This window comes from Guillardia theta (assembly GCF_000315625.1).
Source record: "Guillardia theta CCMP2712 unplaced genomic scaffold GUITHscaffold_110, whole genome shotgun sequence".
Classification (NCBI taxonomy): Eukaryota; class Cryptophyceae; order Pyrenomonadales; family Geminigeraceae; genus Guillardia; species Guillardia theta.
In genome coordinates, this window is record NW_005434564.1 from 34,899 (window position 1) to 56,154 (window position 21,256).

General features: G+C 54.2%; 9 protein-coding genes across 9 annotated transcripts; 5 read left to right on the forward strand and 4 right to left on the reverse strand.

Annotated features, from left to right (window-relative positions):
• Positions 1 to 470: 470 nt before the first annotated feature.
• On the forward strand, positions 471 to 1,955 carry GUITHDRAFT_145766 (hypothetical protein; the record flags this gene model as incomplete). Its single annotated transcript, XM_005823320.1, has 5 exons — positions 471 to 951; positions 1,000 to 1,108; positions 1,182 to 1,290; positions 1,338 to 1,675; positions 1,874 to 1,955. The coding sequence occupies 5 exons, from the start codon at positions 471 to 473 to the stop codon at positions 1,953 to 1,955; spliced, it is 1,119 nt and encodes a 372-aa protein (XP_005823377.1).
• Positions 1,956 to 1,994: 39 nt separating this feature from the next.
• On the reverse strand, positions 1,995 to 3,662 carry GUITHDRAFT_117398 (hypothetical protein; the record flags this gene model as incomplete). Its single annotated transcript, XM_005823321.1, has 9 exons — positions 1,995 to 2,078; positions 2,276 to 2,374; positions 2,652 to 2,732; positions 2,905 to 2,958; positions 3,044 to 3,084; positions 3,134 to 3,203; positions 3,251 to 3,334; positions 3,382 to 3,519; positions 3,576 to 3,662. 9 exons carry the CDS (start codon positions 3,660 to 3,662, stop codon positions 1,995 to 1,997), a joined length of 738 nt encoding a protein of 245 aa, XP_005823378.1.
• A 459-nt stretch (positions 3,663 to 4,121) lies between these two features.
• On the forward strand, positions 4,122 to 4,571 carry GUITHDRAFT_42797 (hypothetical protein; the record flags this gene model as incomplete). The annotated part of the gene is made up of 1 exon (XM_005823322.1): positions 4,122 to 4,571. A coding segment is annotated over one exon (450 nt), but the record flags the coding sequence as incomplete, so codon positions are not given.
• Positions 4,572 to 4,954: 383 nt separating this feature from the next.
• GUITHDRAFT_117400 (hypothetical protein) lies at positions 4,955 to 7,670 on the reverse strand (the record flags this gene model as incomplete). The annotated part of the gene is made up of 22 exons (XM_005823323.1): positions 4,955 to 5,080; positions 5,128 to 5,198; positions 5,254 to 5,273; positions 5,325 to 5,371; positions 5,418 to 5,477; positions 5,547 to 5,587; positions 5,633 to 5,689; positions 5,753 to 5,830; positions 5,875 to 5,908; positions 5,954 to 6,103; positions 6,151 to 6,209; positions 6,259 to 6,331; positions 6,380 to 6,448; positions 6,604 to 6,651; positions 6,710 to 6,778; positions 6,897 to 6,923; positions 6,977 to 7,070; positions 7,123 to 7,225; positions 7,291 to 7,384; positions 7,431 to 7,484; positions 7,533 to 7,558; positions 7,616 to 7,670. The coding sequence occupies 22 exons, from the start codon at positions 7,668 to 7,670 to the stop codon at positions 4,955 to 4,957; spliced, it is 1,455 nt and encodes a 484-aa protein (XP_005823380.1).
• Positions 7,671 to 9,746: 2,076 nt separating this feature from the next.
• Positions 9,747 to 11,419, forward strand: GUITHDRAFT_117401 (hypothetical protein; the record flags this gene model as incomplete). Its single annotated transcript, XM_005823324.1, has 10 exons — positions 9,747 to 9,818; positions 9,875 to 9,926; positions 9,981 to 10,033; positions 10,080 to 10,130; positions 10,180 to 10,230; positions 10,416 to 10,443; positions 10,485 to 10,771; positions 10,822 to 10,952; positions 10,998 to 11,148; positions 11,195 to 11,419. 10 exons carry the CDS (start codon positions 9,747 to 9,749, stop codon positions 11,417 to 11,419), a joined length of 1,101 nt encoding a protein of 366 aa, XP_005823381.1.
• On the reverse strand, positions 11,411 to 12,105 carry GUITHDRAFT_155240 (hypothetical protein). The gene has a single exon (XM_005823325.1). It carries the CDS (start codon positions 12,092 to 12,094, stop codon positions 11,480 to 11,482), a length of 615 nt encoding a protein of 204 aa, XP_005823382.1. The 5' UTR covers positions 12,095 to 12,105; the 3' UTR covers positions 11,411 to 11,479.
• Positions 12,106 to 12,442: 337 nt separating this feature from the next.
• On the forward strand, positions 12,443 to 15,791 carry GUITHDRAFT_117403 (hypothetical protein; the record flags this gene model as incomplete). Its single annotated transcript, XM_005823326.1, has 12 exons — positions 12,443 to 12,507; positions 12,817 to 12,919; positions 12,969 to 13,049; positions 13,101 to 13,292; positions 13,343 to 13,433; positions 13,491 to 13,587; positions 13,636 to 13,730; positions 13,785 to 13,875; positions 13,929 to 13,992; positions 14,291 to 14,369; positions 14,416 to 14,477; positions 14,526 to 15,791. The coding sequence occupies 12 exons, from the start codon at positions 12,443 to 12,445 to the stop codon at positions 15,789 to 15,791; spliced, it is 2,286 nt and encodes a 761-aa protein (XP_005823383.1).
• A 252-nt stretch (positions 15,792 to 16,043) lies between these two features.
• Positions 16,044 to 17,309, reverse strand: GUITHDRAFT_165755 (hypothetical protein). Its single transcript, XM_005823327.1, has 6 exons — positions 17,239 to 17,309; positions 16,972 to 17,101; positions 16,805 to 16,861; positions 16,615 to 16,756; positions 16,223 to 16,377; positions 16,044 to 16,116 (listed from the first exon to the last, which is right to left on the reverse strand). Exons 1-6 carry the CDS (start codon positions 17,298 to 17,300, stop codon positions 16,063 to 16,065), a joined length of 600 nt encoding a protein of 199 aa, XP_005823384.1. The 5' UTR covers positions 17,301 to 17,309; the 3' UTR covers positions 16,044 to 16,062.
• Positions 17,310 to 18,130: 821 nt separating this feature from the next.
• Positions 18,131 to 20,960, forward strand: GUITHDRAFT_145771 (hypothetical protein; the record flags this gene model as incomplete). The annotated part of the gene is made up of 7 exons (XM_005823328.1): positions 18,131 to 18,652; positions 18,711 to 18,812; positions 19,008 to 19,190; positions 19,293 to 19,422; positions 19,642 to 19,823; positions 20,102 to 20,259; positions 20,486 to 20,960. 7 exons carry the CDS (start codon positions 18,131 to 18,133, stop codon positions 20,958 to 20,960), a joined length of 1,752 nt encoding a protein of 583 aa, XP_005823385.1.
• Positions 20,961 to 21,256: the final 296 nt, after the last annotated feature.

Below are 21,256 nucleotides of genomic sequence, written 5' to 3' on the forward strand. Positions count from 1 at the left end.
TCCTCCTCCTCCTCCTCCTCCTCTCTCTCCTCTCCTCCTCCTCCTCCTCCTCTTCTTCTTCTTCTCTTCTTCTTCTTCTTCTCTTCTCCTCCTCTTCTCTTCTCCTCCTCTCCTCTTCTCTTCTCCTCCTCAACTCCTCCTCCTCTCCTCCTCCTCTCCTCCTTTTCTCCTCCTTTTTTGCTTCCTCTCCTCTCCTCCTTCTCTTCTCCTTCTCTTTTTCTCTTCTCCTCCTCTTCTACTCCCGCATTTCACTCCTTTTCTGAAGTGTTTCTAATGCGATCTGTTGTCTCTACTCTCTTTCCCCTGTGCTCCCCTTCCATGCCTTCCCCCTCTTGCTTTCTTTCACTCACATTCGCTCCAGGCAACAGAGGCACACCCTTCGGGAGAGGTCACAGCTGATCAGGCGGAAGACGGGGATATGGCTGAAGCATAGGAGAGTTGCGACCAACAAGGCTGCGCTAGTGGCACTCATGGCTCTGACTAGCATGCCAGCATGCTGCTGCTGCCAGCCCAACCTCAGCACCTCTGTGCCGCTGCAAGCAATGAAGGAGACTGTTGAACTAGTCGAGCTGCCTTCGACGGTGATCAAGAACGCGTGTTCAAGTGGACAGCGAGGCTCTGCTCCGGCCATCACGGAGACCTCGGATTTTGATAGCATGATGCAACATTGCCATGTGCAGTCATCGTCAACGGATGATCGCAACAGCAGCAACGAGGCTCAAGGAACGTCTCTCTTCAGCAGGAACAAAGTCAAGCAGAAGTTTCTCTTGTTCGATTTCAACCTCGTCTTTAACACGGTGGTCGTGGGGACCAACGTCGCCTACTTTCTGTGCACTCTCACCCAGAAAGTCGCGCCGACGTCCGTCGGCGAGTGGGTCAGCACCCTCGTCATCCTTAACATCGTCTTCCCAGGGATGGTCGTGACCATCGACAGTCTGCCGGGGGATCTAGGTGAAGAGATGGGAAGGGGAGAGCGAGCGGGAGACTGACAGTGTGCAGGCACCTACCTGCTGATTGTGGTCGTTGAGAGCGTTGCCTGGCTGGTGTTGGCGGACTGGCGGTTGAGAGGAACTTTTCAGAAGCAGAGCGAATGCATCCTTGTGCTGTTGTGAGTCCACTGACAGACTGACTTGTCCTGACTTGTCCTGACTTTCATGACTTGTCCTGACTTGTTGTCTCAGATTGTGGTCCATTTGCACCAGCTACGTTGCCTGGTCCATCCCAGCTCTCTACATGGGATTCGTCGGAGGAAAGCTTGATGCGACTCTCGGCGTTCTCTTCGCTATGATGGTAGGACCTCTAGTCCTACCTTCTTCCTTGTGTGAACGTGTGGGAAGGTGCAAGGAAGCTGCTACTACCTGCTGGAACTGGTGCTGGTGGAGGAGCATAGAAGGCTGTTTGAGGGTCCTGAAGGCTCAGCAGGGGGGCAGAGTCCAGCAGAAGAGCGAGCTGTGCTAGAGCAGGAGGCTCTGGATGATTTGACGACTCTGATTCCCTTCACGCGGGGTAGACTAGATCACAAGAGGATCGCGCTCCATGCTGGCAGGCAGCTGGACGAGTCTTGTTGCAGGCGGCTGCGGAAGGAGAGCTGCGCGATATGTGCAAGTGAGCTGATTGAGGTGAAGAAGAAGGTCCTGCTGCGAAGATTGGACTGGTGCGAGCATGTGTTTCATAGGTATGTCAGAAGATGAGATACGAGGGAAACTGCGGGGGGAGGGGGAAGAATTTTGGAGGAGGGAGAAGGAATTGGGGAAGGGAGGGAGAGGGAGAGCAGCAAGGGGAGGGAAAGGAAGAGAGAAGAGGAAAGGGCAAGAGATGGGGAGGAAGGGGGAGGAGAGGAAGGGGGAAAGGAGCTCGTAATTGTTGCCAACAGGCAGTGTGTGGATGAGTGGTTGTTGCGACATAATTCGTCATGCCCTCTGTGCCGGCAAAGACCGCTGGAAGAAGTGACGTGAAATGAAATGAAGACAAGAAGCAGAAGTTCTCTCCCTCATTTACTTGGGCAGCTTGTTGAGCTTCTTCAAGAGATCTTTGGCGTCATCCTGACATTCTTGATCCTCCTGGTTTGCGACGGCACGCTGTAGGTTCGACATCAGACGAGAGATTGAGAGTGAGAGGAGCAGAACGGAAGAAGGAGAAGAAGGGTCGGATGAGGAGAAGCGAGAAGGCAGGAGAGGAAGGGACAAAGGAGGAGAAGGAAAAAGGGAGGCAGGAAAGAAAACTGAGGGTGGGAAAGGAGAGGAGCGGAAAGGAGCTTGAGGAAGGTTTGCCTTACCTCGATGACCCGCGCCAACCAGAGCTTCGCATCCTCAAACTTCTCCAGCTTGACGTAGCACTTGGCGATCATCAGCTGGTTCTTGCTCCAGAAGCCCGGCTGCGATTTTATGAGCAAGGGCGAGGAGGAGAGAGAAAGAAAGAGAGGGGAGGGAGGAGGGGCCATGTGGAGGGGGGAGAGAAGACATATCAGAGGAGGGAAGCAGGACAGGCAGGGCAGGAAGCAGAGGGAAGGGACGAACGATGAACGGAGGAGGCGAGGAGGAGGAAAAGCTGCTTGCCGAGATCTTTTCGGCATGCATGAAGTGCTGCAGTGCCTCTTCGAAGGAGGAGGTGGGGGGGGTCGCGAAGATTGCGGAGGCGATTTGCCGGTTCACAAAGGTGATGTCGGCGACGCTGAAGCTCCACTCCCCGATGAGATAGCGGGTGGTCGCGTCCTCGGGGTTCAACGCTGCTGCCTGGCTGGGGAGTTAGTGACGGCCGCAGCTGCAAAGGTGGAGCAGCAAGAGGAGCAGGGGGACAGGAGGAGGAGCAGAATTACAACTATGGGCAAAAGCAAACAGAGAGACGGAGGAGGGGGAGGAGAGAGGAGGAGGGGGAGGGAGGAGGGGATAAAAGATGAGGACGAACCTTCTCCCAAAGCTCTCTGATCTTGTAGCTGTTCTTGATCGTTGCGGACGTTCCCTGCCCAACAGTAAGTCACTTGCCCTCGCCCTCCTCCCCTCTGCTTGCCTGGAACTCGCTGAGACGGTTGAGGATGATCCCGTACCACTTGAGCACGGCGAAGTCTTCCTGGTTGTTCTCCATGGCCTGCGGATGCTCGTGTAAGGCTCGTCCGCAACTCGTCAGGAACAAGAACCGACCTGCTGGATTATTGCCATGGCTTCGTCCACCTTGGCCTTCTGCACGTCCTTCTCCTTCTCCTCTTCCTGCCGACGGCTCTCTCAGTCCTGGAGCTCCCGCCATGGTTCGTCACCGAGAGGTTGTAGTACGCCCTTGCCAGTCTCCAGCACACGTGCACGTTTCCTTCCTTGTACAATTTGCTTCCTTCAATCACCTCCTGCGACCGACAGAGTCACTTCAGTATGTCGCTGGTAGCCATCTCACCTGGATCTCCTTGTGCTTCCCTTGCTTGAAGAGATCCTCCAGCCTTTCAATGAGCTCCTTCTCCTCCTTCTCCTCTTTGCTCCCCAGAAAGTTGATCCCCAACAGACCCATCAAACCCCGCGCCCTCCGCATCCTCTCCTGTCATACAGACGTCATGTCGCAAGGAGAAACGTCCCATCCCACATCGAACTCACCCGTCCATCCTCGCTCCTCCCTCCTCCTGACCACTGCTCTTCATGCTGCTGGGACATATTTCCAACCTTCATGTCCCTCGTCCACATTACGGACCACCGTTCCCGCCACCTTCCACCGCCTGCTGTATTCTTTGCCGGCGAAGCTAGCATTGCGCCGTGGGTTCCTCTCAGGATGCTAAGGCATCGGGCAGTCTGGTCGCAGACTCTCCTCATCTCTCCCCTGCCTGTCTTCCCCTTCCCGACGTATCTCAAACTCTGCATAGCTGAAGGAGGCGCAACCCCCTCCTTCCCCTTCCAACCACCCCTACCACCTGAATTCTATCAATTGTCATTAGGACCCTACCCCCTCTTTGACTAAATTTGTTGGGATTTCACCGTGTCTCCCGAAGACCCCACCCCTCACTTTTCACCCCCCATCCGAAACTTCACTCTAGGGAGGTGTTCGCTAGCTTGATGGGCATGCGGCAGTTTGTCGAGGCCGCGCGGGCTGCTCAAGGGCTGGCTCTGGGGAGCCCTGAGGACTTAGGAAGCAGCCCTTCCTGCCCCTACTCCAACTGGGTCCTCCCGTCCCGCTTGCTCTGCGGCCCTTACCCGGGCCATGATGGAGTCAACTTCAGTACTTTCCAGGAAGCGAAGGAGAACATGGATAGGATCCTGTCGGACGGGATCGACACGTTCATCTGCCTGCAGGAGGAGGAGGAGGTTGTCAGCAACCGGCCTAGGTATGCTCCCCTTGCTGGCTCCGACAAAACATTCGTCCACCTCCCGATCCCCGACGGCTCAGTTCCATCCCACCGCAAGTTCATCGAGCATCTCACGGGTATTATCAACTTCATCCTTCATGGTCGCAAGGTCTACTTGCACTGCGCCGGCGGCCATGGCAGGACAGGCACGTACGTCGCTGCGATCTTGCAGATCTTCTACAGGCTGGGAGCCAACGAGTCCCTGTACATTACACAGTATCTTCACAACACGAGGAGGCTGGTCGACAAGCGGGCCCGCGGGAGCATTCCTCCTCTCAGCCCGGCCACTGAGTGTCAGTTCAAGCTCGTGCGCGATGTGGAGACGCTCATGAAGTTTGTCAACGTTTGATCGACACAAGACGCCTGACCTCCCGAGCTACTGCTGAGCGACCTAACGCGCCAGGGCTCCTGCAGCAGAGGTCCTCCTGGGGGCATGCCGGTAGCTCAGCTCAGCTCTCTTGCTGCCCCTGCTCTCACTCTCAGGTGCATCCTACCGCGCACAGCACACTGACCTGCCCATAGAGGAGAAGAAACGCGCTGCCCATGGTGTGCACATACGTCCCCCTCTCCAGCTGCCATGACAGTCAGGAGTGTAGAAAAGTAAAGAGAGTTGAGGGCGAGCAAGGAGAGTGGAGGTCAAGCAAGGAGAGTTGAGGTCAAGCAAGGAGGGTGGAGGTCAAGCAAGGAGGTTGGAGGTCGAGCCTGGTCGAAGAGAACTCCTGTGCTCTGCGGTTTCTTGTCGGCATCCAACAGGAGAGGAGCCTGCTGGGAGTGTCACATGGAGCTGAAGGGAAGGACGGAAAATCGACCTTGTTCTTGTCCTGGAAGTTTGGAAGTTGCCCAATGACCCCGTCGAAGTATCCTCCTCCAAGAGGAACATCTTCCAGCTGTTTCAGAGCTGGACCGCAAACTAACACGTCTCGGCTTCATCTCACCTGGAAAATCTTGAACGAAGCTGCGAGCATGCATTAGTCTTGAATGCAATCTTTGACCCTTCTTCACTTACCCTGCGTTCTCCACATTCTCTCTCCCATACAGTTGCGGCCCTCTTGCCTGCACGTGCTGAATCAGCCAAGAGATCTTGCCATGATATGTTGACCTGGTCGGCAAACAGCAGAGCCCCAGCTGGAAGTTTCTTGTCGACCTTGCGAGAGTTTCTCTAGAGAAAGAGGGACATTCAGAACCAACAGCCGAGAGGGAGGGAGAGCAGGAGTAGGGATTTTCTTACTTCGAGCTTCCATCTCATCCTCAGTTGCTGCAGCTCTTGTTCTGCGCATGAGGTCAACAACTTGTCACCGGCATTGACTTACTCACCAGCATTCGCCGCATCTCTGATGTGAAACCTAACAACCTGCCCCACTCGCACACCATCTGCAATTCAAAAGGATTTCACCATACGGACTGAAGCTGCAGGGCGCTTTGTCTTGCACAGACCTGCCAGGAAGACGGGCCCATCCTTCTCCACGTTCAAGATGGGCCGGACGATGTACTGGTGCTTGTCCGCCTCGTCCTCTGCAAGCTTCTCAGTGTGAGGAGGAGGTCAAAGGAGAGTCAACCTAGAGGAGTGAGAGAAGTGCCGAGAGCGAGGAACTGAACAAGAGAGTCAGAGCCGGTCTCTTCCCCTTTGACCCAGACCCTCGTGGACTCGATGAAGCTTTGCTGGTCGATGGTTCCAGCAAAGACGGCGAGCTCAAAGAGCACCATGGGCGCTCCCTCCGCCTCCTCCGTCGTGCCAATCTCTCTCATCCGGGTGATGATCGTTCCGTTCATCTCGGTGCCCAGGACCTGAAAGTCAAGTTGACGCCTGTCATTCTTCCTCACTTGCCAGCCACCTCGTAGTTGGGACCGATGGGTCTTGATCCCTGGGCGACCACAGCGTCAGCCGCTATCCCTGCGAGTGAAGAGTCAAGTCAGGCGCTGCAATGCACACACTCCCTCACCTCCTCTGAAGGCGATTCCTGCCAGCCCCTCGGAAAAGCAACACTGCTCCAGCGATGATATGTCTTTGACGTCCTGCCGTTGATGAATGCGCGACAAGAAGACAGAGGCGTCAGGCTCTACCTTGAGAGAGGGGAGGAAGAAGAACTCTCTCTCGTGGGTGTCCATCGTCCGTCCAGCCAGCGCCCCGATCTGCGCACAAGTTGAGCTGCCAGGCTGCGGCCGATCATGACGGCAGATGATCTCTAGATTGCCTTGCGGGCGGAGGGGAAAACGAAGTCGAGGCTGTCGAGTACCTGAATACATCAAACAGTGAGGAGACTGAGCTGAAAGCTGCCAACTCTCACTTTGCGGATGAAGGTCGACTCCTCTGGGTGGCCGAACATGAACAGAACCTGCGATTGGGGTCAAATGGAGGTCAAACGATGATTCCAATTCATAGTGGCAACGTACAGCGTCATCACCACTCGCTCCCTGACTCGGCTGGAAGGATGCGGAGATGCCGGCTTTCTCCCAATCGGACTGAGTGATGTGAAACGTCACAAATGGCGGATCAGACTGTTGGCACACGCCTGCCTCCAACCGTCGTTGAACGACTGCCACAACGCATTAATCTCTTTTATAAGAACAATGCTGATACCTCTGGCTTCACGAAGAATGGAGACACCTGCAAACATCCTGTCACTTGCATGGACTAAGAGGGAGCGTTTGACAACTCACCTCACTGTCAGGGAGGTTCGCTAGCACAACGCAGACTCCGCTGTCCTTGCCCACGTTCTCTGTCGTCCCGAGGATGGATCCTCCGACTGAGCAGCTTTGTTCTCACGTGTCAGGCCCGATGTAAACCCCATGGCAACATGCTGCACCCGGCTATCGGAACATCGTTCCATCCTCTTTGCAGGAAGTTGCGGCTGATCAATGACATGGCACGGGAATACTTCTCGGATCCTTGCTGAAACACCCTTGTGTCTACAACAAACACGAGCATAAGAACATGGTTGGTTCAGTGAACATGCTACTGCCGATCTGCGTACCTTCGGTGACAAGAACTCCCCCAGCTTCTCCAACGTTGCAGTAACTGGAGCTTACGAACAAGAAGCAAAACGAAGGGACCGTCCCTTCCGGAAGCTGTCTCGCACTGTGACTAGGAGTCGCAGCAGCCAACAACCGAGACCTGTTTCGAGGCATCTCGCAGAGCAGACGCTATCGCGTCGCCAAGCACTTCAGACTGAAGAGGTCGGTGAGATTAGACGGGTTCCTCAAGTGCAGGACTCACGTTTGATCGCCCGCTGACCAGACGGGCTGCAGTAATGAGTCATTGATCTTAGAACCCAAAGGTGGTCAAGACTCTCAGCTCACCACGCATCACTGCTGACATGTTCTCCTCAGGCGCCGTGTCAGCAGATGTCTGCATTCTCAACTGCCCTGCCTGGTGCCTGCTGGCAGGGGCATGTGAGATTGTCGTCTGTCATGCTCAAACCAAACCTCAAAGGAAGCCTGGCTCGCCCTCCAAACCCTTGAGAACAGCAAGTCCTAAGCCTTAGATTGCTTGTAACGGGGTTGACCTGGGCAGGAAGCACATTGATAATCAATTTCTGCTAGTAGAGCACAGCACAAGGGGCGTGCGATTACATTCATCGAAAATCCTGCACAGCGTTCCGCCATGGTTAGAGCAAGTAGGATGCTGTTCGAGAGAAAATTCAGTTGATGTTCTTCAGTCTTCTGAAAAGATCCGTGTATTGATATGAGATGGAAGAGAGTAGTGATGTAAGATAAACGAGCATGGGTTCTACCCACCTACTCATGAAGCTCGCAATGCCTGACATGGACGCTTTGACCATTGCGCTACGAGTTGTGACTTCAACTTCTTGAAATGATCCTGGTCGTTGTAGCCGTTAGCAAACATGAACGCAGGAGGTCGGAGCCAAAAGCCATGTCGACGCAACAGTCCAGAAGCTCAACATGTAAAATTGCACCTGAGCACTCCCATCATTCTCTTTGTTCAGTGATCATAAACCTATTTCCATGTATTCGGTACGCTGTTTTCATTCAGTTGGCATCATCTCATCTCTGCTACCATTCCTCCCCGTCTCCTTACGTTCTCTCTTACGACGGATCCCTTCAGTTCCACTGAACAGAGTCAAAGCTGTCCCGTGCAGAGAATCTCACTCTCCTCCTCATCTCCTCCTTTCCTCTCCTCCTCTCCTCCTCTCCTCCTCTCCTCCTCTCCTCCTCTCCTCCTCTCCTCCTCTCCTCCTCTCCTCCTCTCCTCCTCTCCTCCTCTCCTCCTCTCCTCCTCTCCTCCTCTCCTCCTCTCCTCCTCTCCTCCTCTCCTCCTCTCCTCCTCTCCTCCTCTCCTCCTCTCCTCCTCTCCTCCTCTCCTCCTCCTCCTGCCTCGCATCGAACCATCTGATTCACGTCTCCCTTCAACATGAGGCGCAACAGGCTTGCAATCTGTCGCACCACCCTGCCCTCTGAAAATCATCCATGCACCCCACCACCCCTAGGTCCATGTACGCATCACACCCCTGTGAAACTCATCAAAAGTACCCGTGTTAGGTAGATCTACCCCTAGGTTACAGATTCCTATTATCACCCCCACCCCCCTTCTTGCCTCTAGGTACAACAACTGCACGTCTGCAACGCCGGGTGGCCGGGCCCGGGGGCCCTCAGTTCAACGAGTCCCGGCGAGGCTCCGAGGCTCCGAGGCTCAGCCGTGGCACAGGCTCTTCCGACCGTCCAGACGGTCGGACTCCGGGGTGACTCAATGGGAGAGCTCACTGTCAGTGAGTGAATCCGCCGATCTGACTCGGATCCACTGCCGCACTCAGTGACTAACCTGTCACAGCCTGGCAGTGTCGTCACACGGCCCGAGTCACCGGGCCCCGGAACGCCGTGACTCCGACGCGGGGTCAGCATCACCGGGGCGTCCTACTATCATCACCGTCACCCGCCCGTCACCGCACAGTCGGACGGTCCGACACCGACACCGTCACCATCACCCGGTCACCCGGCCCGGAAGCGGCGCGGCCCTTCCGGGCCGCGAGTCACTCCCAGTGACCGGGTGAACAGGCCCGGCGGCGCGGGCGCGGCGCCCGGCCCCCGGGGCGCGGCCCGGGGCGGGCGCGGCCATGCCATGACTCTGTGACTCGATGGTGCGCGGCCGCGTGACGCGGCCCTCACTGGGGTGACCAGTCCGATCCGACTCCGGGCCGGCGTCATGGATGACTCGGAGCCACTCAGGCACTCCGGGCCGGCCTACAGCCTAGCCAGTACCGTACGGTTCTATTTTCGGGTGTCCCAGGCCGCCATGGCTGGCTCCGTGAGTGATCGCGAGGAGGAGATGGGGCGAGAGGAGTCGTCAAGCCGTTATCCTGTCATCAGTCACTGTACAGTACCCGCAAGGAGACATGAAAGTTTCAGCGAGAAGAGCCGAACATGGCTGAGAGTGAGCGTGGGATGCTTGGGCCTTGTTTTCCTCTTAGCCGTGATGCTTGCGCGGGGAGAGACGCCAGCAGGAGAGACTCAGCTCGCCATGGTCTACGTGAATGAGGACAATGCGGTTGTAAAACAAGTGCTCCCCTTCTGTTATGAAGCTCATTCAGCTTTTCCCTTCAGGTGCAAAGGAAAGCTGCTGAGCAGAGGCTCTTTCTCAAAGCCACGACTGCTGGTGCCGATCTCCATGTACATCATCCATCTTCTCGCATGATTTCATTCTTGCCAGCTGAACAAGCTGCTCAAGATGCTAGAAAGGCCATGGATATCCATAATTTACAGGTGCGATGTGAAACTGCCCTGTAGTCATCACAATCGGTACTCGCAGTCTCCTTCATCTTTCGGGATTCCCGTGGAATCGACCCAAGAGACAAGGATGGTAACTCTCGACTGACTTCTCTTGAATTCAGCTGATTGGTCATGTTCAGTACCCATGGAGTATGGATGGAGCTCGACGACGCATCTCCAGGGTCTACAGGGTTTCTGAATCTCCGTCAGGTTGCGAGCTGCCAGCTTGATTCAACAGATAGCATAATGTTTGCCTGCTGCAGATGATAGCGAATTTTATAATCCAAGCCGGGATAACCATATGGTTTCATTCGAGTCAGAGCAGGTCCGATGCGCTCATACTCGTAAACTGATTTCTGACATTGATTTATCTCAGGGGTTGAATGCTTACAAGAGATATGATGGTGAGACTGAGATGTTTGGTTTGATTTTGATGGTGCTAAAGTTGGTGTGCCTATGAAAGAATCGGTTGGTAACCGCATGATGAGGATTTATCCCACGACGAGGCCTTCAGTTCAAGACATCATCATCCGACATGCCCATGCAGATGAGTCAGATCTTTGCAAGACCGGGAAGCGACAATCGCCCATCAACATTGAGCTCGACGTGGTCAACAAGAAGCTTCCTGTCATTTCTTGGAGAATTACAAATGCTGCGGAAGCAAAGTTTCGGCGAATGTCTGCCGGATCGGGACCAAGCGAAATGTTGATTCGTGAAGGAAATTGGAAGATGGTAAGAAATTTTACATTTTTGTTTTCTCCAAGGATCTGATATCCTTTTAGAACTACATCTTGGAGGGGCACGTGTATGAACTGGATCTAATGTATATTCACACACCAAGCGAGCATCGAATAGCAAGTCAGCGTTTCGAGATGGAGCTGCAGCTGTTTCTTCACTCAAAGTCGACTTCCACGTAATTGCTTCAGTATGGTTCTCCTATAGTTGACTCTGCTGGCAGTCAAATAGCCTTTGCGGTTGTGTTTGCACTAGAGGAAAAATCAACCCCCCAGGTTCACGCACTCTCGGAGACTCTTTACCGAGCGGCTTCGCTGGGCTCTTCTTCTATCCGCCTCGACTTCGGCTTGCTGTCTCTGGAGATTCTCTCACAGGTAACGGCGCTATCACCTCGCACGTCACCTCTGACTCTCCCGACAGACTCAGCGGATCGACCCGACTGCCACCAACGCCGAGAGCTACTTCACCTACGATGGGTCCAGGACGCGCAAACCCTGCACAGAAAACGTTCGCTGGATCGTCCTCAAGAATCCGCTGCCCATCAGCAGGCTAGACCTGCAGGTCTTTAGAGAGTTTGCCAGCGGGCTCTCTAGGGATACCCAACCTCTCAATGGCCGAGAAGTAGAATCGCGTGAGCGAGCTTGATTTACTTTAATTACATCACTGTCCTTCCGTATCCTGCACCAACTACAACTCACTTGTTCATTACCCTTCTAGCTCGTCGAAGGTGTCGATCTGTGGAATATGCGCAAGCTTCAGTCTCGTCATGAATTTCCCGTTGTTCAGCTCCTCATTCAAATCAACATCGTTTCCGACGAGAGTATGCACCACGCCGTCAAAGATGTAGAGCTGAGGGGTGCCATTCTCCCGGGCATAAGCAACACGCTCATGGATTCCGTTGATGTTCGGTAGAGCTTCATTGATATCAATTTCAACGAGATCGTGCCGCACATCTGCCAGAACAAAGCAAAGCATGGCCTTGATTTGATTCGATACAGGACAGTCCTTCTCCATGTACACTTCAACCGCTGGCTTCAAGGGACTGGGAGATCGAAACAGCTCATACGAAGTTCCTTCTCCTTTGCCTGCATTCCTGAAAATATTCGCAGCATTCGCGCGTGACCCTTTCAGGGACCCACTAGTCGCAGTAATTGATCTTCCTCTGCCTGTCCTCGGCCGGACATCCTTCAAGGCGAGTAGGTGGGGAGGGTGTGACGCAGTGAACGCAGCTGAAACATCCAGCAGCATCATGAAGCCCAGCAGGAGGATGTAGCTGGCGCTGCTTGCTCCGCCATGGGCGGTCGCTTCGCCCCGATGCATTGCGCCCGATCAACGATCCCCCAGTTTTTCAATCCCTTGTTGATATTCAACGATCAAATTTCAAATTAAAATACAACAGTTTCGAACACATTGAAACAAACCCAGAAGAGTCATATGCGGGCCCGCCTCAATTGGTTGGAAGAGACCATAACTTTGGCTGTATCATCAAAATCAGTTCTGAAATTTGAAAGTTTCATACAGCTCATTTCAGTGTTTAGGCAACTGCCACCCATTGAGAATTGGGGAGTTTTGCTTTTTTCCACTCTCATATTTCAATTTTGTATTGATTTTTTACAACTTTTCGAAATTTTGAAGGAAATGGTTCGAGATTGGTGATCGGTTTCGGCAATGGAAGTAGCGATGGCAGACTGTTTGTGGAAGAAGAGGAGGATAGAAGAGGAGCAGGCAAAGATGTAGTCATGGCATGCGATGCACATAGAAAGACACAAGATGCAGCGAAAAACATTGAACAACGTGAGAAAAGGGTTGAAAGGGAGGGGGCGAGCAAGCAAGATCGAGATAAGATCCTATCATGCAACTTCCTATCAAGCAGAATGAGCTCTCAGCGAATCGCGTCAACAACTCAACATGTCTTGGTCCGAGTTAATCGTCTGGATACCCAGCCACATCGCTTCTCTCTCCTGCTCTTCTCCTTGTGCAAAGCTTGCATAACGAATCACTACCTACTTGTTCTCTTGCCCTTCTTACCTCTGTGTTCCCAGTCTTGCTCCCATGGCAGAGAAGACGCGGCGAAAAGTCCGACCTGGTGCTATCGAGCCTGATCCTCTTGAATCCGCGCTTCTGGTTCACTATGAGGTGGAGGAGGTGAGAAGACGGTGGAGGCTGGTGAGCACGAGGCTGACGAGGAGAGCAGATACGGGAGGATGGGAGATCAGACAAGAAGAAAGCGGTGAAAAAAGTGAAAGTGACAAGTCTGAACAACGATTGCGATCTGGTGAGCCGACGTCCCTCCCACTTGTTTGCCATGGTTGACCGCGATGGGCAGAACTTGGTGGCTCAAGACATTGTGGACAAGTGCAAACTGATTTCTCAGTCGAAGCATGGAGTGGTGGTCGAGTGCCTTGAAGCACTTCTGCAACGAGTGGGAGGGAAATCTCCCGAGGACGTGGACGACTGGGAAGCTCAGTGGAACGCTCAGAGAAGGAGTGCGCTGGACCGATACGTGGGGGAGTCGCAGGTGAATCTGACTTCTGCGAGCTGCGAGGAGGCGCTGAAGGAGCTTGTCAGATCTCGATGGATGGGATGACGATCTCGTTGGACAACCTTGAAACATACCTAGAGATGCTGTACGAGGAATCTATGGACGAGAAGATCAAAGGTCTTTGAAACACGCCCCCGCAACTTCCTTCTCTGTTGCACTGAAGCATGTTTGCAGGGACTTTCATGATCTTGCAGCTCGTGCGTGACCCTGATAATCTCGAACATCTCATTACCAACGAACAATTCCTGGGAGCTTTGACTCGAATCTTCAGGTGGGCATTCTGAAACTTGCAGGGCCCTTTGGATGACGAAAGATGCAGAGAAGAAGCCAAGAAAAGTATGGATCTTGTGATCAACATCGTGTACATATTCTTTGCGTTTTCCAATTTTTCCAACTTCCATCAATTTATGACAGGTGAACAACCTTGTAGCGTTGACCACCTTTCTTGCTTGATTCTGTTCCATGCAGATTACAAGATGGGCGAGATGGTAGTCAAGGTGATAGAGCTTGAACTCAAAAGGGACCAGCACAGGAAGGAAGATTTTGCGAATCGGAGCAAGTGAGAACAATCGCGCCCAGGTGACGCTGTGGTGAACTGACTGGCCGTTACAGGGACCTCAGCCCTGAGGAAGCCGAGCGAGAGGCGAAGAAGTTGAAGATCACCAAGAAAAAGCAGGTGAGCAGAGCTGGACGTGCCGTTGCTTCCCCTCCCACCTTCCCGTGCTTGCATGCCCCCCATGCCTGCCTGCCTGCCTGCCTGCCTGCCTGCCTGCCTGCCTGCCTGCCTGCCTGCCTGCCTGCCTGCCTGCCTGCCTGCCTGCCTGCCTGCCTGCCTGCATGCCTGCATGCCTGCATGCCTGCATGCTTGCATGCCTGCCTGCCTTATCCCCGCTTTTCTGTCACTCCCTCCCTCTTGCTCTCTCACCCATAAACCTCCCGTCTTTCTCCTCCTCCTCTCTCACTGATTGCAACAGGACAAACTGCTCTTTGTCTGCATCCACGTCCTACTCAACATCGCCGAAGACATCACAATCGAGAAGAAGATGAAGAAGAGTGATGTGTCCGCATGCCTGCTCCTGAGCTGATCCAGCCTGCGCAGAGGGGATCACGAAGCTGCTGGTCCAGATGCTGTCCCGCAAGAGCGAGGAGCTGCTGATGCTGGTGGAGTCTCGCACACGTGCTGCTGTCCCGTTGACTTGTCTCTTGCAGACCATCACTTTCCTCAAGAAGCTCTCCATCTTCAAGGAGAACAAGGACGAGATGCGAGAGTGCGGCATCTCCTCCGAGCTCATCCGCTTCCTCCCCCACAACAGCGACGAGATGACAATGGCGGCCATGCGGCTCATGCTCAACCTCTCCTTCGACACGGAGATCCGATCCGACATGGTCAAGGACGGCATCATCCCCAAGCTCGTCACGATGCTCAAACGCCCGCAGTTTCGGCACATCAGCTTGAAGCTGCTCTACCACATCTCCATGGACGACAAGTGCAAGAGCATGTTCACCTACACCGACTGCATCCCCATGGTTGTCAACATGGTCCAGAACTTCCCCGAGAAGTTGGTCGAGAAGACGCTCATCGCCCTCGCCGTCAACCTTGCGGGCAACGTGAGGAACGCGGAGGCCATGGCGGAGGGGGAGAACCTCAACAGCTTCATGTCTCGCCTCTTCCAGACCAAAGACCCTCTGCTCGCCAAGATGCTGCGCAACCTCTCCCAGCACGACGGGCCCGTGAAGCTCCGCTTCGCCGAGTTCGTCTCCGACCTGGCGGCTCTCGTTCGTCAGACTGAGAACCCGGACCTGCTGGTGGAGCTGCTGGGGATCCTGGGGAACATGACCATGACCGAGATCCCCTTTTCTCAGATCCTGATCGACTACGACCTGATCAACTTCCTGCACATGCACCTTGCGCAGGGAGCGAGCGAGGATGATATCGTGCTCGAGATCGTCATCTTCATCGGCACGTGCGTCAGCGACCCCAAGTGCGCTCCCATCTTCGCGAACTCGCAGCTGGTCGCCGTGCTCTATGACCTCATGGCGGACAAGCAGGAGGACGACGAGATCGTGCTGCAGATCACCTACACCTTCTTCCGCTGCCTGCAGCACGAGACGACGAGAGACGTCCTCCTCAACCACACCCAGGTGGTCTCGTACTTCGTCGACTTGCTCTACGACAAGAACGCGGAGATTCGCAAGATGGCTGACCAGACGCTGGACCTGGTCATGGAGTACGACCCCGAGTGGGCGAAGCAGATCCGCCTCAGGAAGTTCCAAATCTACAACGCCGAGTGGCTGCAAGCGATTGAGAGGGACGAGGGGATGGCGATCGGAGGGTTCCAGGGGGGGAGGAGGAAGAACATGGACCTGTCGCCGGAGGAGGACTTCCAGGACGACATGGACGTGACGAGGTCGATGAGGGGGATGATGGAGGCGTTGCAAGACGATGACGACGACGACTTTGGTTATAGAGATTGAGATGATTAGCATGTTATAGTGGAGATCATGGGGGAACAGCGGTTGTTACGTGCTCCATGCTACTTGTTGCTGCTTCGCCGCGCACAAGTCTTTCCTCCCCCTTGCAGCCTCCGTCGCACCCTCCATCTCCTACTGCCCTCCCCGCATGTCAAGTTGGCCCTTTCCCCCATTGTGCTGCGTCCCTGGCACAGGATCGCTCAGACTTGGAGGAGAATGGAGCAGTCTCGCGCGCAGGAGCCGCAGTGCCTCATTTTTAGCTCTATTTGATTCATTAAGTGAAACGAAACCGAAAGTACTCCACCTCTCCCGTAACAAGATCTTGAATCTGATCAAACCTGTCAGTTCCTCCTCCTCCTCCTCGCCCCCCTCCACGCGTGCACATTGTCCTCCCTAACCCTCACCCTCCGCCCTCTCCCTCCCTTCCTCCTTACCTGCAAGTAGTCCTTCCCTCCGTAGTTGCCCTCATGGATGGGCCCTGTGTAAATCTGCCCGTATCCCTTCCAGTGTCTGTGGTAGCCGTCGGAGCCCTGCAGGATGCACTCCAAGGCATGCCCGGGCTCTCCCTCCACGTTCAAGTAGTAGAAGCCTGCATGGACAAGGTCAGAGGTAGAAGAGGAGGAGGGCGAGAGGGGAGGGGGACGAGAGGGTAGGTGGGGAGGAGGGCAGGAAGGAGGAAGGGAAGTAGGCAAGAAGGCAGATAGGCAGGTAGGAAGAGCAGGAGAGAGAGAGATAGTTTGAGGGACCGAGAGATAGCTAGAACAAAGAGACAAGAGTGAAGGGAACGAGCAAGGAACACAAGGGAGATGGGGCGAAGAGCCAGTGCCTGCTGCGTCGATCTTGGAGACAGCGATACTTCCACGTTTCTTGTATCCTCCTTCCGTCAACCCAGAGGGTGCAGGACCGATGATAGCATCAACGTAGTCACCCAGGTCAGCGCTGTTCATGAAGTCGGAAGCATCTCCTTTCTGCAGGTGGTAATTAAGACCCTGACAACAATCACAGCAAGAGCATACGCTTGCTGCAACGCCGCTGGTGCCGCCATTCATCGCAACGTTATCAGCCGCAAAGAGCTGTGACAGCATGAGAAGCAAGTCGCAATGATAAGCAGTATGGGAGCAAACATGGGCAAAATTTGAGCAGTGTGGGGGAGAATTTGCCAGGAGTACAGAGGAGTGCTCACTCTTTGAGTCGAGAGGGTTTGTCTTGTTGGTTCTGAGATCTCATGCGATTGATCAAGACCAAGAAGAATCATCAGGGCAGTCATGGCGGTGCCCATGGCGACAAGGAAAGCTTTTCTCTTCCAATTCGACCTGGCAATAACATAAGGTGCGCGAATCGGCAGAAGTTTGACCGTTGCATCCCCGCTCCTTCACTCTATCCTCCTTCCTTGATCACCTCACTCTCCTCCTCCTTGATCTCCTCCTCCTCCTCCTCCTCCTCCTCTCACCTTCCCTCCACTTGGAAGCTCCCATAGCCCAGCTCCATGTCGCCAACCTTCATCCCCGCCATTCGCCCGAAATAGATCCGGTCTCACTTGGCACCCCTCATCCCCTACCCCCGGGCAGCCCGGTAACTCCTGCGGTAACTCACGGTTACTATGTCGAGTGAGGCTGTAACTGAACCGGAACCCCCTGGGTCGTAATGATTTTGACTTAACTTTGAGTAAAAAAGGACCGTGACTGTCGCACAGGCGAGCTTGAAGAGAAAAGACAGCAACAACCAACTCTTATAAGGCCGATTGCTGTCCCCCAAAATTAACTCATAACTTTACTTAAATGCGCGGCCGGGATGACCATTCCCCAATCATACATGCGGGTCCGAGTGACTTTTTTTTAGGTGGTCAAGCTTGTCAGGTGCCGGTGCGACAATGAACGGCTAGAAAACCAAATTACAATGTTCAAAATTTGAAAAGTTTGTGAAACTATTCAAGTTTTGACATTTATTTCGAAGGTCGCTGTGATCTCTAGAATCACTTTTTGTACTCAACTTGGATAGTCGGAGCCTCTAGCAAAATTCTGAATTTAAATCCTAAAATTTGAAATTTCATGAGCTCGTGAACAGAGACACTGAATTGGGATCGGGCTATGAAAGCCCTTCTGCCCATGATGTCTGTGGGTTATGGCAGACAATGATCTGATCAGTATCGGCTTGGTTGCAAGAAGGAGAGGAGAGGAGAGGAGACTGAGAGGAGAGGAGACTGAGAGGAGAGGAGAGGAGACGGGAGGGGAGGGGAGGGGAGGAGACGGGACGGAGGGGGAGAGGACAAGATGGGTTCAAGAGAAGGAGGAAGCACATGGAGTCTTGACAGCGCGGGGCAGAAGCAGAGGACAGATTAAGCGATGGAAGCGAACATCACGCCGAAGATCGCCTTCAGCAATCTCTTCAATGGCGCCGAAGAGCATGCCGCGAACGGCAGCGCTGCGATGAAGCGGAGCAAGACCATAAAGCGAGAGAAGACTGTTCATTTGTTTGCGGCGTCATCTCAGAACCTTTCTGAATATGAAGATGCCAACCATGACAACGATAAGGACATCGAAAAGGAAGAGCAGGGCAGGACGGCTCTCTTCTACCCGGACTTTCCATGGGGCGTGGAGGGGTTGTCAGGGCGTAAGAGCTCGATCGTGCTGATATTGTTCGATGTGCTCTCCGTGCTTTCCTGCTTGTATGTTGCAGGGACGGTCCCTTACGTCGTCGGGTTCGCTGGAGTCATCAAGAACGCAGGACAATGCGTGTTCTACGGTACAGACAGCGAGACCCGATGGTTAGCTGGGTTGGACGTCATCACAGATTTTGTCTTCTGCTGTGACATCGTGCTGCACTTCTATACAGCAAGATGGGTGCTGATCTCGGACGGGCTGCAGGTGCTGCTGCTGTTGCAATTTTCTTTCTTCCTCCTTGTCATGCTCACGTTGCACTCAGCGTTGGGTCCTGGTGGATGACCTGCAGGAGATTCGCGACCTCTACCTTAAGAACGAGTTCATCTATGATGCTTTCGGGCAAATTCCCTGGCACTACATCGACGTATGACTTCATCTTGCCCCCTCTCCTCCTCCGCCTCCTCCGCCTCTTCTTCCTCCGCGTTTCGATCTCATTGTTTCATTCACCCTCCCGGTGTCTCCTCTGTCTCCTCTTCCGATCCCCTGTCCAGCATCTTTCGTTCCTGCCTGCTCGTTTGCCTTGTTTTCTCTTCCTAGCTCTTCTCATTTCAATCTCCAGTGTATCATCCCTAGCGCCCCCCAGGAGCTCAAGGCCCTGCGTCTTTTTCGTCTTCTCAAGTTGTCAGGCATGAATCGGCTGGAGGCCCGCGTGCTGCGCCTAGGAGGAGATTACCGCTCCTTGCGCTTCATCTATCCTCTCATTAAGCTCATCGTCATCATCATGGTATTTGCTCACTGGATGGTAAGGCAACAAACTCCCGCCGGTCGCTTCCTCCCTTCCTCTCCCTCCCCTTCCTCTAGTCCCACTTCTCATATCTTCTCTTCAACTCACTTCTCCTACCAGTGCTGCCTCTGGTTCTGGGTCGGCTTTCCCGACGGCTGGACGGTCAACCAAGGGATCGTCGCGGGCAGCAGCAAACTTCCGCAGGAGGCTTACTATGAGTGGATCACAGCCTTCTACTGGTCCATCACGAGTAAGTCTCTTTCTCCTTGTCCTTGTCCTCGTCTTCCTCCTCGTCCTCGTACTAGTCCTGGTCGTGGTCCTGGTCCTGGTCCTGGTCGTGGTCCTCCTCCTCCTCCACCTCCTCCTCGCTCTTCTTTCCCTCCTCTTGAACTGTCTTGTCCGTCCTCCCGCCCTTTTGCTGAACTTCGCTCGTCTTCCTCCTTGATCTTCTTTCTGAGCTGTCATGCAGCAATGACGACGATTGGCTACGGCGACATCTCAGCCACGACCTCCAACGAGCGAACGCTGGCAGTAGTCACAATGATCCTGGGATGCGGCATGTTTGCGTGGACGACGGGAAGGATCACGTCTCTTCTCACCTCCTCTTCCTCTTGCACTCGTCGTTTCATGGAGAAGATAGACGAGCTGCAGGTCCGTTTCCCTTCCTCCTCCTCCTCCTCCTCCTCCTCCTTCCTCCATGTTTTGCCGGAACGTGCTCTTGTTCCGCATCATTCTGTTCATAGTCTGACTGGATCCTTGTATCACTCCTTACCTTCGGCTCCTCCCTTGGTTTCCTCCATCTGTCTCCTTGCTCGCCTCCACCACATGTGTTTTGACGCTTTTCCATTCCCTTAGTCGCTCCTCCCTCATACTCACCTCTTTGCTCTTCACATCCTCCGCCCTCTGACGGATCCTCGCCGTTCCTGCAGGAGTTCATGGAGGCGAGGGGGATATCGCTCGGGCTGCGGAAGGAGCTGTTTCAGTTCTACTACGTCAAGTTCCCAGCCCGCGTGATGTTCGACGAGGCTTTCCTTCTACAAGACATCCCGAAGGACCTGAGGAGAAAAATTTATCTTGAGCTATTTAGGTGATTGACCTCCTCCTCCTCCTCCTCCTCCTCCTCCTCTTCCTCTTCCTCCTCCTCCTCCTCCTTCCCCCCCTCCTTTCCTCCTCCCCCCCTTTCTCCTCCTTCTCTCCTCTTCCTCCTCATCCATCGTTACCATGACTTCCTTATATCGTCCCGTCCTTCTTCGCCCATTTTCATCCACCTTCTTGTTTCCTCCCTCTTTGATTTCTTCCCCCTCCTTGCGCAGAGACGTGGTCAAGACCGTCCCACTCTTCGCCATGTGCGACGAGGACGTGCAGCAGGAGATTTGCTACCACCTGCGGCTCAGCTTCGTGTCCCCGGGATCCATCATTATGAAGGAGGACGAAGTTCCGACCCATCTCTACGTCGTTCGCATCGGCCGAGTGGAACTGAGCAAGAAGTCGTCGACGCTCATGATAGCGGAGAAGGGAGCGATCTTCGGGGAGAACGCCATCTTCGGCCTCTCTCCCACTGGGAGGAGAACCCGCACTGCATGCGCTCTGACTATGTGCGAGCTCTGTATGTTGTCGGTGGACGACGTCCGGTTTCTCCTCGAGGAGAAGAAGAGCTTCTCGTACACGCTTCAGAACCTCCTCACCTCTCACTTCAGCTCATTGCAGGTGTTTGTCTGGCACTCACATCTCCTCTCTTCCTCCTCCTCCTGTCCAGTTTGCTGTCTCACCCTTCTCGTCTTCCCATGATGATCCTTGTGACTGCATATCCTTCCTCCTCTTCTGCCTCTTGATGTTCGCTCCTCCTCCTCCTCCTCCCCCCCTTCTTCTCACCTTCTCCGCAGTTGGCCGTGCGGGGTCAAAAGTCTCCCATCCCTTTTCGGCATTTCTATTGTGTCAACTGGAAGCATCTCAAGCTGGCAAAAGCAAGGCTGCTGAAGCAGGTGAGAAAGAGGAGGCGAAACAAATGAGGGAGGAGCAGAGGGAAGAGAAGACGGGAGAGGAGAGAAGAGGAGAGGAGAGGAGAGAGGAGAGGAGAGGAGAGG

Bases quoted from the DNA above. Each gene is read 5' to 3' on its own strand.
- GUITHDRAFT_155240 (XM_005823325.1), bottom strand. From the start codon at position 12,094: ATGCATCGGGGCGAAGCGACCGCCCATGGCGGAGCAAGCAGCGCCAGC.
- GUITHDRAFT_165755 (XM_005823327.1), bottom strand. From the start codon at position 17,300: ATGGCGGGGATGAAGGTTGGCGACATGGAGCTGGGCTATGGGAGCTTC. The intron at 17,102-17,238 runs GTGAGAGGAGGA...TGTTATTGCCAG, and splicing joins AGCTTCCAAGTGGAGGGAAG to GTCGAATTGGAAGAGAAAAG. The intron at 16,757-16,804 runs GTATGCTCTTGC...TACCACCTGCAG, and splicing joins CCAGCGGCGTTGCAGCAAGC to AAAGGAGATGCTTCCGACTT.